At 40.6% G+C, this 14,723-nt stretch overlaps 1 protein-coding gene across 1 annotated transcript in view; it reads left to right on the top strand.

Annotated features, from left to right (window-relative positions):
* Nucleotides 1-11,577, top strand: part of prr7 (proline rich 7 (synaptic)) — a 33,658-nt gene extending 22,081 nt beyond the window's left edge. The window contains exon 2 of the mRNA XM_030154447.1: nucleotides 10,274-11,577. Within this exon, the coding sequence (XP_030010307.1) occupies nucleotides 10,274-10,857 (584 nt within the window). The 3' untranslated portion in view covers nucleotides 10,858-11,577. The remainder of the gene's footprint in view (nucleotides 1-10,273) is intronic.
* Nucleotides 11,578-14,723: the final 3,146 nt, after the last annotated feature.

Here is a 14,723-nt window from a genome sequence, read left to right as displayed (position 1 = left end):
AGATTTTTGGGTGAAATCAGATTTTTTTGTGTGTTTGTTCATATTACACATTAAATGCGACTTCCATCGGTTTTGAGTTTGAACTGAATGCGACCTTGAAATGACCTGCATGTGCAAAAGAGGTCCTGACGTAATACATGACCATGGAAGTAACACTCCTGGGATGCAGAATTGTGACATTTGTTGCATTTCAATGACGTAAAAGGTCAGATAAATGCGACCTGGCTGTTCAGACCGAAGTTGCATTGCAAAATATCATATGTATCAGATTTAACTGAACATAATCCCAGTGTGTCCATCCACTGTCATTGATCCAACTCCAAGGGTTTTACTGGTGAATCAGTGTTGTAGAAGATGACGGTGTTTCCACGGTAACTACGGAGCCTCTGAATGTCCAAATGGGTCATATCTGATGACCATGAAAAGAGGAATAACTATTTTACACCAGTTATTTACATGTATTGATAGAATTCGTGGATTAACCCTTCGGTATCCCATCCAGCAAGGCCCTTTCTAAGCACCCAATAGGAATAATGTCAAAAATTTTTTCATTCAGTTTGTTTTTAATTCTTTTACACTTTTTTCTGTTTCATCAACTAGAGCCGTAAATAAAAATACCAAATACTCAATAACTGTCACATTTTTTAACCCTTTAAATGCCGTGTTTGTAATGTAAACAAGCCATTTTTTTGGATGCAAAAAACAAACAAAAAGAAATTTTCTTCAATATACTACATAAAAAGTGGATTACATATTTGATTTTTGCAGCCTTGCATATGTCAATGAGTAACTCCAACATCGGTTAATTTGTATTATTATTTTTGGCGCTAGGTCAAATATTCAAAAATACTAGCATCTGTCACCAAGTGTGCGTAAAATGCACACCTATAAATCAAACTATTAAATATTATATATTGATTTATTTTTCTGCTCTAATTTGATTTTATTTTTGTAAATCAAGGTCAGCCCTAATCATACAGATCAAATGGAAGAAATAGTGCATTTTAGGCACACCTGGGAGACAGATGCTAGTCTTGTAATTTTCTTTTGTTTACAATGTGCAAATTAAAAAAAAAAAAATGATAAGTGCAGGATACAGTGATGGTGCCTTTGCAGTAGTTGTTTTGATGCAACATGTGCACACGAGGATGCCCCTTGTGGTGTTAAAATGACAAAATCCTGACAAAAAAAGTTGAAAAATATAAAGATATGTGTGAAAAGTTGACATTTTCAGGGTGTAGTTGCAGCTTTTTTGCTTGGATTAAGCAAAAAAACTAAAATCTGCCAGTGGAACAAATGAAAATGATCTTGGTAAGATTTTTAAAGTAAAATTTTCCAGATCTGTTGGCTAAAAATCAGTTCTTATATCTCACTGTAAAGTTACTCTTTGGGCGATTACGTCTTATTTTAAGTGTGATGAGATATTTGGACAAGAAATGAGAAAAATACACTTGGTAAGATTTAGAGTTTTTCCGGTGTGTATGGACTTTGCCACATCTGCAGTTAACTCACTGAAATGCCACAGTTTATCTCCTCACATTTCCGCGCAGAAATGGTCTCCTCAGTTTGGAGCGTCAGGATGTTGTGGATGAGTCATGCCTCCTCGTACTAAAACAGCTGAAAACCTGCTCAGCTGTTTCTGCTAAAGTTTCTAAATGGTCAGATATTTGTGATATTTCACCAACAGCATCAGGTTTGTGCTCAGGCTTGGAATGAGCAGCAGGTGTGGAGGTCTCAATTAGCTACGAGCAAGAAATCTGAGCGGTTTGTGTCAGAAATGATCTTATCAGGCTTTTAGTTTGTTCATCGTTTGCAGAAAATGAACAAAAGGCAACTGTACACACCAGAAGAATGACTGTTTCATTTAGAATTTTAACTTTTATGGAAAAACAAGGCAGCTGTCGTCGTCCTGATGTTTATTTGCGTTTTGATATGTTTAATCCAACAGTCTGCTTCTGTCATAACCTCAAATGAGTGCTGTTATTGAACAGACATGCAGAGGAAGCTAAAAAAACAGAACACTGGCTCTGCTTTAATTTTCAATAAACGTACAGCACAGTCAAAGGGGGAGCAGATTGTATTGTGATGAGTAATCATGAGGTTTCTTCATCTTTCCTTTGCCTTGGAAGAAATAATTTTGCACAAAAAAAAAAGAGAAAAACTAAAAATATGGCACAAAGGCTGCATATTCAGACATCTGCAGTTATTCCCTAAACCAGTGTTTTTCCAACCGTGGAGTCACCTGAAATGTCTGGGAATTGATGAAAAAAAAAAAAAAAAAGAATACAAAATATTTAATTATTCAATATATATTTCATTATAATTAAAACACCACATGTATATCACCATATCTTGATTGACTCAATCATGTGACCACATGCATTACTACGCTTCAACCTGCCCAGATACAGTCAGTCAGTCAGTCAGAAGACTGAACCGAACAGAGAATGGAAAGATTTCTTCACCCGCTAAGAGAGAACTCTAAGAGAAACTGAGAAGCCGACACCAAAAAGGTGCATTATACACATTACATAGCCTAAATGTCATCTAAAATTAACATTTATTTGCAACATAGCATAGTAAACTATTACATGATCAAAAACAAATTAGTTTTAGCAGAAAAATGTCTGGGGTCGCCAGAAATTTGCAATGTTAAAATGGGGTCACGAGTCAAGCGTACAGCGTACAGTGAAAGTGAAACTAAAGACTTTACTAATTCCTCTATTGCCGCATTTCTACTACGTGGAACCGGTTCGACTCGGCTCGGCTCGTCTCCCGTTGTTGTGCACCTCATCTCCTTTCCCTTCTTACCTTCGGAAACTTGTATTCGAGAAGTTACGACATTTGTTGCCCACACCGGAACCGGAACAGCGTTCATTCTGCCGCTACATTCACAAGCGCCGCTAAGTATCGTATCAAATATGTGACATTTCTGTAAATGATTCACATGCTGTGGACAAATGTTTGAGGATATTAAAGGTATTCCACCCTTTTGAAGACATGGAAGCTTTGAGAGTGTTCCAAGTAAGTGGACCTGGTGTCATCTTTTTAGACCTTTTCTACCTCAGCGCCATGTTGGCTACGTTCTGACCAAAACAATGCAGTATACGTGTGACGTCATCGCGCATGCACAATGAAGACGGAATCGATAAGCAGAATCGTTAAGCAGGCAGGCAAACCATTCCAAGGAATCAAGCTACTGGGAACCGGTTCTCAAAAAGAACCGGTTCTCGATTCCCATCCCTACTCCTAACACTGCTTATTAATACCTATTTAGCAAAAGTCAATTTGTTTTTCTACTAAGACCAAAAGTTGAAGATGCTAACACATTAAACCACAGGCAGATTCTTCAATAAATCAATTGTCTAAATGAGAAAAAGTGTTTTATTATTGCTGCACAACCTGCTGCACTACATTTTCCTTTTCTTTTCATACAGAGCAAGAGAGATGGAGTGAAATAAAAAGAGGATAAACTGTGCTGAAAGAGAGGATGGAAGGAGGAAAAGGAGGAGATATTTCAGACCAAATGTGCTGTGATGGTTTTTGTTTCCTCCGCTGAGAACAGTGTCACATGTTTCACTGCAGGCTGGTGTTAATTACAATTGTTTGGCCTGTGACCTGAAAATGAAGCGTGTCTTTGTGTGGATGCAACACAGACAGGCTTCCATTCTGGAGCTTGGCTTTGTGCTTTATTCTGTAGGATTCAGTTCATTGGCTTCATTGAAAGAGAAACATGTCGCGCTGCTTTATGAATGTTTATAAAAAGGTCTATACTTGTTGGTACAAAAGGTTAGTTTTGATATGGCACCACCCTAATTAACCTAATTTTAGCTCTGTCTCCCGGGGATTTTGCTCATATGAAAATTATGGCTAATTCACACTAATTTAAACATTTTTATACACAGATGTTTACTCACTCATTGCAGCCAACTTATTTCAAGGACGGTCATGGTGTTGAAACAGTACCACAACCCTGCAGAACAACCCCAAATATTAAACTGTAAAGAGGTTTATTAACTCTTTATTAAGACACTCATAGAAACTTAAATTCAACATTTAAACCTTAGTGTGTTGTTGGAGGACAAAACAAGACTTTATTACTTGTGAAATTTTTATGAAGAAAATCAAGGTCAATGGAGTTACTATATTTGGTTCCTTACCCGCAAGTTCCAAAAAAAAAAAAAAAAAAAAAAAATTCCAAGTAGTAAATATATTTTTAGCGCCTTTAAAAACGCACAGGTAATAATATGTATATTTGAAGATATATTAAATTAATTGGTTTGGGGTTACCTTCGTATTAACTCTGTAAAGCCTGAACCATTGAATCACTGACATAAAATTCCAGTTCTTTGAAACTGGAGCCTTTATTGGTCCTTCTGAACAACCAAAAAAAGTTTTCAAAATCAATTTCCATGTATGAGTTTCAATTTTGTATCATATTTGATACATTGGGTCTCAATGCTCAAATTTTATTATTTTTGAACAAACAAAAACATAATGTAACACAAACATGTCTAACAAATTGGTAATCTCTTTTCTAAATTGTCAAAGTTCCACCTCCTTCCTCATTAATGACAGTCTTGTAGTGACACTGGAAAGGCCTCTGGTGAACCAACTCCTCCCACCTGGTCGGATTATCTGTGTATTGCATGTATCCAATTGTATACATCAGGTTTTTCAAGAAAAAAAAAAAAATATCACACTGATCATGTAGAAGGCTTCAAAACTCTTGTATCAAACATGATACGTTTGACGTTAAAGGATTAAAGAGGGAAGCATTGGTCATTACAGAATGAATTGTGGACCAACTGTGATCAGCTTAACCGGTTTATGCAGTTACTGAATACAGGTACTCAGAAATTTAAAGTGTCATCATTTAGAGCCCGACCGATTAAAGCATATCACCAATTAATCAACATCGGCCAATATGTAGCCGATACATTAACTTTTTTTTGCTGTGTAGAGATTCTGTCACTCGCTGCTCCTGTGCGTGTGTGTGTGTGTGTGTGTGTGTTGCCCGGAGAATAAAAGGAACTTTAAAGCGAGTTAGTTTCACTTTCACTCCTGCTCGGACAATGATGCTATCACCCCCACACACACACACACACAATCACGGCGCTACACCCCCCCCCGGTCGCACACTCTGACAAGGATGGACTGCTTATCCCCCCCACTTTGACCCCCCACCCTGGCGAAAATCATGAGCATGGACCGCTACCCCCTGCTCCGAAAATGAAAATCACAGCCCCCCCCCCCGTCTTATGAAGTATTCACCCCCCCACACACACACCCATGTCTGTGCACTTCCTCTCTACCACAGTTTCATTCTGCCAGCAGGCCTGGGTGTTAATAGTGTAGGGGAGACTGGGGACAGTTGTAACACGGGTCAGTTGTAACTCTTGCAATTGCTCCAATCAGGAACAACTTAGGACTCACCTAATTCACTCTGCACATGCTCAGTTTAGTCCTTAGTCCACATAAGAAGTTGTAGTGCTGTGAGGCAGACACATCAAAATTTGTGAGTGAAAACATAATTGTGTGGTCAGTCATATTTGTTGCTCCAATTATTTTTGTGATTGCGTAGTTTGCATTTGAAAGTTGTGTAAATTATATTTGTGAGATAAACAAACATTTATGCAACTGCTTATCCACCTGTCCACAATTATCTGATATAAGATGATTATATCCTGTGTAGATCAGTGTTTTTATTTCATATCTCGGCCAATATTGGATATTGGTCGATATATTGGATATCTGCTTTTTTTAAGCCCCCGATATCGGTATGGGCATTGGCCCCGGTCGGGCTCTATCGTCATTCAAATATGGGGTGTGTTCACCTCTGGCTTCCAAACAAGCAGTGCAGTGACGACGCATGGAACTAAGTCTCATGATCCGGTCCTGAGGGATGTGATCCGACCTGGTACTCAGACGACTGATTGTACTGCGATGACAGCACAGACAGCGAGTGACTTCACCATGGCTCAGACCTGCTCGTACCATGCCAATGGCACGTTGTCTCCAGACTGATCTCATGAAATCGTGTTGAATGTGGCACCAGTTTATACATTCGCCTTTTCATCCTTTCGCATATTATTTATTGCCATTTGATGGTGTGTCAGCGCACTAGCCGCTAATCACGCTAATTGCTAACCCTAATCGCGCTAATGGTGTGTTATTTTACGCAGTGTAAATATACACACGGAAACCCTATAGTGTGTACAGATAACACGGCAATTAAAAGTGGCAAATTATCTGTATGCATTTCATGATATCACGTTCTCTCTGTTGTGGCAGTCATGGCATTTTGAGCAAAAACACTTGGGCGTTTTCTTTCCTGCCTTTATATCAGCTATTGACCACACCTACAGTGACCAATCAAGCATGACTCTGTACAAGAGATTCAACTTAATGTCCAACATTAAGGAATTAGTCCAAACGCCGACATTACATGTATCAGTAAGGCAAAAAAACGATACAGCTGTTAACTGTGTTACTCATCTGGGGAGCAACATGTACAAAATAGGCACCTGAGCAAATCATTTTCTGGAAATTACGACGTGTTTGGACCGTGCGTTTTTAATGGCATTAAGTATAAAAAAAAAAACAAAAAAACAAATTTAAGGTGAAAAAGTCTTGAATTTTTGTTTGGATAAAGAGCAAACACCTTGATTATGCATGAGTGTTCCTGGAAAACTGGAAGGAAGCTTGTGTTGCTTCAAACTCTCACTGCACTGTCGAGCATCACAGAAGTGGGAATGACCTTTGAACTTTACACTTTAACACCCCAGACTATGACAGACCCTGGTGACTGGACTCATTTACGGTCTGGATGGTCTTTTTCATCTTTGGTTCAGAGCACACAGCATCCATCACCACTCTGTTTTCATTTCATAACAAAGTAACTGATCTCAGATGAACTCGAAGCCTTCTGTCTGTCTGACCACATGGGCTCGAACCGCAGTTGGAAATGACAGAAATGAAGCGAGCGCAGGGATCTACGAAGTGTTGCTGTGATGAGGTTTGTTGTAATTTGGTGGTTTTGGCCGTCTCTTTGTTCTATGGTTGTTTTCACGCTGTGCTACTGTCTGCACACTTCATCTTGTACTCTGTCCATCTGGATCTGCAGAGAACATGTCTACAGACCAACACTCAGACATATTTTGCATAAACTATCTCCCGTCTCCTTTAGGGATGTGTGTACCCATGTCAGCTGCTGTGTTGTCGGTAAAATTGGACACATCGTTAGGACTATATACTGGGGTGCCAATAAGGGGGGGGTAAACATGACAGATTCATGGGGCCCAGTATTTGTGGGGGGACCCGTAGAACAGTGGAGGGGGTCCAGTGGATACAGGCTAGAAGTTGTGACAATTTCATACCAGATCCGCTGTATGAGCAGACTGATCTCATGAAATCGCGTTGTATGTGATGCTAGTTTATTGCATTTGGCGTGCTATATGTACGCATTTTCATCCTTTTGTGTGTTATTTAACGCCATTTGATGTCGTGTCAATGTGCTAATTGCTAACCCTAACCGCACTAGCCCCTAACCCTAACCACTAATCCCACTACTTGCTAACCCTAACCACTAACTGCGCTAATGCCGTGCCATTTTACACGGCGTAAATATACACGCTGAAAGCTCATAATGCGTACAGATAACACGCCACTTTTAATTGGCGTGTTATCTGTACGCAATTCATGGTATCACATTGGTTTAAGAGAGGCACAGAGGTTGGGCGTTGAAAGGATGTTAAGTTTCAGTTTAGTTTTCACACTAGTATGGACCGCACCCCCCACATACACTCAGACAGACTGACAAGATACTGAATTTTATAAAAGGGTCCACAGCGTTTACCTTTCATGTCACTGTTACGTTTCCCCCAAAATCAAAGTTCGTAACTGATGAACAGGAGTCGCAAATTGGGGAAACTAACAAACACAGCACAAAAAACAAGAAAAGAGGTAAAAAAAAAAAAACAAGAAAGGGACCTTTTAGATTGACTTAGTGGGTGACTCCTTTTAAAGATTAAAAAAAAAAAAGATAAGGCTGGCCTTAATAATGTGGGAATGGGAGTCACAGCTAAATGATGATTTGGGGGGGGGGGGGGGGGGGGGGGGGGGGGGGGGGGGGGGGGGGGCAAAAGGCATGTAAAGTAGCTAATCAAAAACTAAGAGGGGCTACAATATTAAAAGTCCAAAGGGGGCATGTTGAGGTGTGGACAGCACACAGCCACCTGAGCTGGAAACTCCAGCTCCTTTTAAAACTACCTGACTGATTACAGACAGGTGAGGACAGACAGAGCAGGTGCACCTGATGATCACTAACGACCTGTGACCATGGTCCTAAAGCAGAAAGAAAGACAGGTGTGGGATATCTACTCTGTACCCGTCACAGTGAACCTGTTCACATGCACACCAATACTCTGATCATTATCTGATTTCTGGAGTTATCATTCAAGTAATCATGTAAACAGGATAATGTGATGTGTTTTATCAGATAACAGCAGTAATCTGATTATGACAAATCAGATTAACACACTTGGATTTCTCTCCAATACTCTGGTGTCTTCCTGCATGTTTACAGGTTAACCTGATTTGTTTTGTTTTTTTTTTTTTACATCTGTAAAAGAAGATGTAAAAGATTTAAACACAATTAAAATCATAGAGAACAGAAGTTACAAAGTCAAACGGGAGCAAAACACAACTGGAAGTTTAAGGGTGTATTCACCTTTATAAAGTCCTTTAGTCTGCTTATTTGGTTTGGATAGAATGCAGACTTTATTTTTTTGTTTGGGTCGGATCGCATTCTTATTGCGCTTTTTCCTAGTGGACCAAAATGTGCAAACAGAAGCACAGGTGACAAACTGCGCTGGCATTAGACAGAAAAGTTGGGAGCAGATGAATCAGAGACTGTGGGTGTTGATGAAAACAAACATGGAGGTCGGAATATGTGTTCTATTTTTACAGACACAAATTTACAAAAATAATCTCAAATGTCATGAACGGCTCATTCGCTGCTGCTATTAGCTCTGGTTACCCATGTAGCTCGGCTGCTTCCAGTGTTGCTGATTACCCACAATGCCACATGGTTATGGTGGCTCACCAAGCACAAAAAGGCACATGGTTCCTTGGTTTGTTTGGGCTTGAGGCTGGTTATATTCACACCAGAAGTGAACCGGCCCAGAGTCCGTTTAGAAACAGACCAAGACCACCTCTTCTAGATGGTCTCAGTTCACTTGTTTGGTTCAAATCAGAATTCGCATGTTTGTATTCACACCTAAAAATAGTCTGGACTTTCCAGGGAAATAAGCTCCGGTCCGTCTGAATACAACCTAAGTCCATCATCACTATGTACGTATGTACTCCGAAAGAAATCTGATAATGGACTGAAACCTCCAAAACCTTGGATTTTTGATTATCAGATTTCTGAAGTGCATTAGATCTGATTGTTACGATTATCTGATTACTCCCAGTTATCAGATTTCTATGGTCAGTGTAAATGGGCTCAGTGTCTTTCTACACCTGCTTGTTGAATAACCCCATCACTAATCATTCACTGAAAAACCCCTGAACCCTTGTCATGTACATTTAAGTTGCAGGAGTTTAATAGACTTGTTTCAGTGCACATCCATAGTGGTGTATTTAACCCTTTCATGCATGAATTATTTGAACTTTAGTCGAGATTTTTTTTTTTTTTCCTGAGTGTTTTTATTTCTCTTTAGGTATGAAAAAACAAGGCGATTAAAAAAATTTCACTCAGCTGGACACCATACGTTTAATTTTTAAAGCAAAGAAACATGTATTTAAAACCCATCATCAGAAAGTGATGTACTGTGTGAAAACAATGAAATAACATTTTTCATGCAGCTAATCTGATGTTTTCTCACTTTTTTTTTTTAATCATACTCTAATACTAGTTATTACTCACTTCATGGAGATAATATGCAAAAAAAAACCCAAAAACTTAGATTAAGAAAACTTTTAATTACAGTCTAAAAACAATTAGCAACTGATTAACTCTAAAACATGTTAGTGCAGATCAGGTTTATGAAGAACAGCAAAGTTACAGTAATGGTATGAACTGCAGTGTATGAGATGGTGCATAAACATCCACTGTGTTGGCTGAAATGGAACTAAAACAACAAAATCCATAAATATGCAAGAGAACAGCCGTAGAATAACTGTCCACTGTAGTGACCAGTATGTAGGAAAGGGTTAACGTCATCTCATGCATCTTCATTAATTCTCTCTCATCGTGTCCATGTTTCAGATACAGACGTGTTTGGGAAACCACCCTGCTATGAGGAGGCCGTCCTGATGGAGGACCCCCCTCCACCGTACAGCGAGGTGCTGGCGGACCCGCGGGGGGGCACCTACCTGAAGCCCGCCCCTCTTCGAGCACCACCACCCCCGTCTCTATCTGTGCGAGACCACCCTGATCCTGCTCCAGTGTTTACCTCAGAGACCAGTAAACCCCCTCCCCAGGTCAACATGTTCCCAGAGCGGGGCTACTCCTCCCTGATCCGCCTGCCTTCGTCGCAGCGCTGGGACTCCCTGGGCCACCTCCTGTCCAACATGGACCTCAACCATAACACCCTCACCCCCCCAGGCCTGGAGTCCCGTTCCCTGCAGGCTGCTGCTGCCATGGCGACCATGCCCCGCCGGGAGACCAGGACGCATCACAACGAACTGGGGCTAAGAGGAGGGGGGATACAGGGACTCAGAGGGGGGCTGCCAGTGGGGATACGAGGCTTTCAAGGGGGACTGCAGGGGGTACCTGGACTACGGGGGCTGGAGCCCACCTGTGGCCTGCCCACAGCCTTTCCCTTGCTGGGTAGGAGCACCGCTGTGTAGACCTGAACCCTCAAACCAACTGTTAACTCGGTCTAACATTGAGGAGCTCTGATTGCGGAGCTCCACGGACAGATCCGCTGTCTGCCTGCCTCCGTTCTGGGGCTGAAACTGTTAGATGTAGAGATCTCATCCACTAGAAGAGCTAAAAGAGGCTTCAAGTGCCGCGAAGGAGTCGCAAGATCAATTAACCGTGCAGACCGTGGGCAAAGGACTCCACTTCCTCTGCTGGTTTTCAGCTGTCAATGTGGGTTTAAGAGGAAGTCCGACCCTGGTTGTAGTACTACAGTAATGTCAGAGGGACCAGGGTCCAACAGGTTGTTCACATTTAGTCTGGATCACAATGATCGCATGTTGTTCTTATTTATCCTTTTAATGTTGTCGCTGCCAGAGTGTAGAATAAAACAAGATGAACACTAGACAATCCCACAGTCACAGAGGAGGAAAGTATGTAATAAGAAACATTCGTTAATGTATTAAAGGATAGTTTTCAGGTACCTGTACTTCATTTTTGTCACACATTTTAACACAAATATATGTACCTTATACTTCATACAAAATGTTTAATCTGGATCAGGACAGTGTTGATGGTAGATGGATTTTTATTTCTTTACCTAATCAGTCCAATGTGCCTCATTTACACAAATACACTTAGACTTTGTGGACAGGACCAGGAGATCAGACCAGTTTGGGAAGACCCCTTTTATATCCTGAACCACATTCTCTACCATCAAATATTCTGAGCATTTTAGCATCATAAAAATTTTAGATGAAGTGGCGAGTCATATTGACTGAATGATCAACAATTTCGTAATTGCAGTCTTTTACCCATAAAGACCCACTCATTCTTTTGTGGCAGTTCCCAAATTATTTTTTCCTCTTTTTACCCTTTCTTAAAGCAGCGTATGACTTTCATCGCAAATGTTTTGTCAAATGTGTCCAACCCCAGTCATATCCTAATTGTCACTAATCCATTAGTCTTTTCGTTCTTATGCACCTGAATCACTTCCTCACCTTGAACAACTTCGTAAATGACTCCATCATAAACACAGTCCGCTTGTTTACGTAACGAACAGAAAAGTCACTCAGGCCTTTTCGGAAATTTAGTCGTGAAGTGCATTGTGGGAATGGGAATTCCACGCAGCAGCTATTTCTCTGTCTCTTGGTGAGTGTTGAACCCAAATGTCACCTTTACCTCCATCCACCGATTAGACTCATTCTCTAAAACAGCTCTGGTGGACTGGAGGAGTTTTTGTTGGAGCGATCGGACTCATTGTCTTGCCGAATCTGTTAGAAACTGCTTTCATTTCCCACAATGAACTTTGCGAGTGACGTTTCAGTTTGTTATGTAAACAAACAGACCGTGTTTATGATGGAGCCTCATCTTTGACGTTGTTCACCGTAAGGGAAGTGATTCAGGTGCATAAGAACGAAAAGACTAATGGATTAGTGATAGTTAGGATATGGCTGGGGTTTTACACATTTGAAAAAAAATTGTGATGACAGTCATACGCTGCTTTAAGCAATTCATCACTGTTTATTATAATATTATCCTTTGTATTTTGTGTTTTCTTCAGTGAAAATCTGGTATTTTCTGATATTTAATTCACTAATCATGTAGCTGTTCATTAAAACTCTGATTAAAGTTGAAGCTTATTATATCAAAAAAGAGAAAACTGAAGAAAAAGTGACTTTTTCAGCAAAATATATCAATAACTGAACATAAATCCAGTGTGTCCATCCACTGTCATTGATCCAACTCCATGGGTTTTACTGGTGAATCAATGTTGTAGAAGATGACGGTGTTTCCACGGTAACTATGGAGCCTCGGAACATCCAAATGGGTCATATCTGATGACCATGAAAAGATGAAGAACTGTATTTTACACCAATTATTGACATGCATTAATAGAATTAGGCTACGTTCAGACAGCAGGTCTTAATGCACAATTTGGATTTTTTGGTGAAATCTGATTTTTTTGTGTGTGTGTTCGTTCATATTACACATTAAATGTGACTTCCATCAGTTTTGAGTATGAACTGAATACGACCCTGAAATGACCCTCATGTGCAAAAGAGGTCCTGACGTAACACGTGACCACGCAGGCACGCACTGTGTTTACAGAAGTAACACTCCTGGGATGCAGAATTGTGACGTTTGTCGCATTTAAATGACGTAAAGGTCAGATAAATGCGACCTGGCTGTTCAGACTGAAGTCGCATTGCAAAATATCAGATACATATCGGATTTAGGACCATATGAAAGTGGCCTGGGTTGGATTAGTGCTGTTCAAACTGTCTTTAACAGATCAGATACAGGTCACATATGGGCAAAAAAATCGGATTTGGGCCACATTTACCTGCAGTCTGAACATAGCCTTAGTGGATCAACAGGTATTAAACAGTTTAGATCAGTAGATGGTTTTGGTCGCCAGTGTCTGTTTGGGTCTTTATGGGTTAAAAATCAGCCAGAAATGAACCAATCAATAGTGGTTTCCAGCATTTCCATTCCTTATTAAACCATGAGTCCATTCTGTCAATTCTACCAGGTATTTATAGATCATGCAGTCGACATTATGGTATCTTAGGCTACGTTCAGATTGCAGCCAAATGTGGCCCAAATCCGATTTTTTTACCACTATTTGACCTGTATCTGACCTGTTAAAGACAGTCTGAATGACACAAGGCCACTTTCATATGTGGTCCTAAATCTGATACATATCGGATATTTTGCAATGCGACGTCAGTCTGAAAGGCCAGGTCGCATTTATCCGACCTTTACGTCATTAAAATGCCAGTACTGCCCAACTGCAACATGCTTGCGAACAGATATAGGTCACCGGAGATGAGTGTCTTGTCACGAGAGTGTTACGGAGAGGCGGTCACCGATATATTTAAACGTTCTTCTTGTCATTTGAAAATTATGAATGAAGTCTATGTGAGTGAAGCCGCTAACATCACTATCCCACCACTCCTGACTCCGACTCTGCATCCAAATACTCCGTTGTGCAGACGTAGCACTGACTCTCCTCTTTTTTAATCTTCTACTTAAAATTATTTGACTGTAATGGTGCTGACTTCAGTTGTAGAGAAACTTTATCAGTACCACACACACGCCGATACAAGACGCCTCCATATTTACTTCCGTAAACACAGTGCGTGCCTGCGTGGTCACGTATTACATCAGGACCTCTTTTGCGCAAGCGGGTCACTTCAGTGTCGCATTCAGTTCATACTGAGAACTGACAGAAGTCGCATTTAATTTGTAATATGAATGAGTACACAAAAAATCGGTTTTCACAAAAAAATCTGAATTGCACATTCAGACCTGTTGTCAGAACGGAGCCAGTCTGTTTTTGAGCTCTAACGAACCAGATTAGGTTATTTCAGTCTGATATCCAGTCCAATCTGCAAAACCCACCCAAATGTGATCTGGGATGACAAAATATATGATTTCCATTCTGATCCACATTAAACTTTCTGAACAACTGGACCCTGGTGTTATAAGACGAGGAGAAGAAATCAATAGAAATATGGACAAAGGTAAAAGAGCAACAAACAAACTGATTGCGTCAGAAAAACCCCCCAGCTGTTTTTCTACATTTCTCACCGTCTCCCTCTGCTTGTTTTCATCTCTACCTCTTTCACGTTCATCCTTCCTCTCCGCTCCGAGCCTGTGCAACCTATTGTACCAGCCTGCTGTTGCCATGGCTCCCGGGAACTGTCTGTTACCCACGACGACCTGTCCTCTTTCATCTGCTCTGATTTTTTGGAGACTCCACTCACAGCCCGTTTATAGGAGTATTAGCGCTTATAAAAGAACACGAGGTGGCCTTCGCTGACGCTTGTAACACCGGAGCCAAAGGCCA

Source organism: Sphaeramia orbicularis, chromosome 14 (assembly GCF_902148855.1).
Source record: "Sphaeramia orbicularis chromosome 14, fSphaOr1.1, whole genome shotgun sequence".
In the NCBI taxonomy this organism is placed as follows: domain Eukaryota; kingdom Metazoa; phylum Chordata; class Actinopteri; order Kurtiformes; family Apogonidae; genus Sphaeramia; species Sphaeramia orbicularis.
This window is presented reverse-complemented; position numbering and strand designations above follow the sequence as displayed.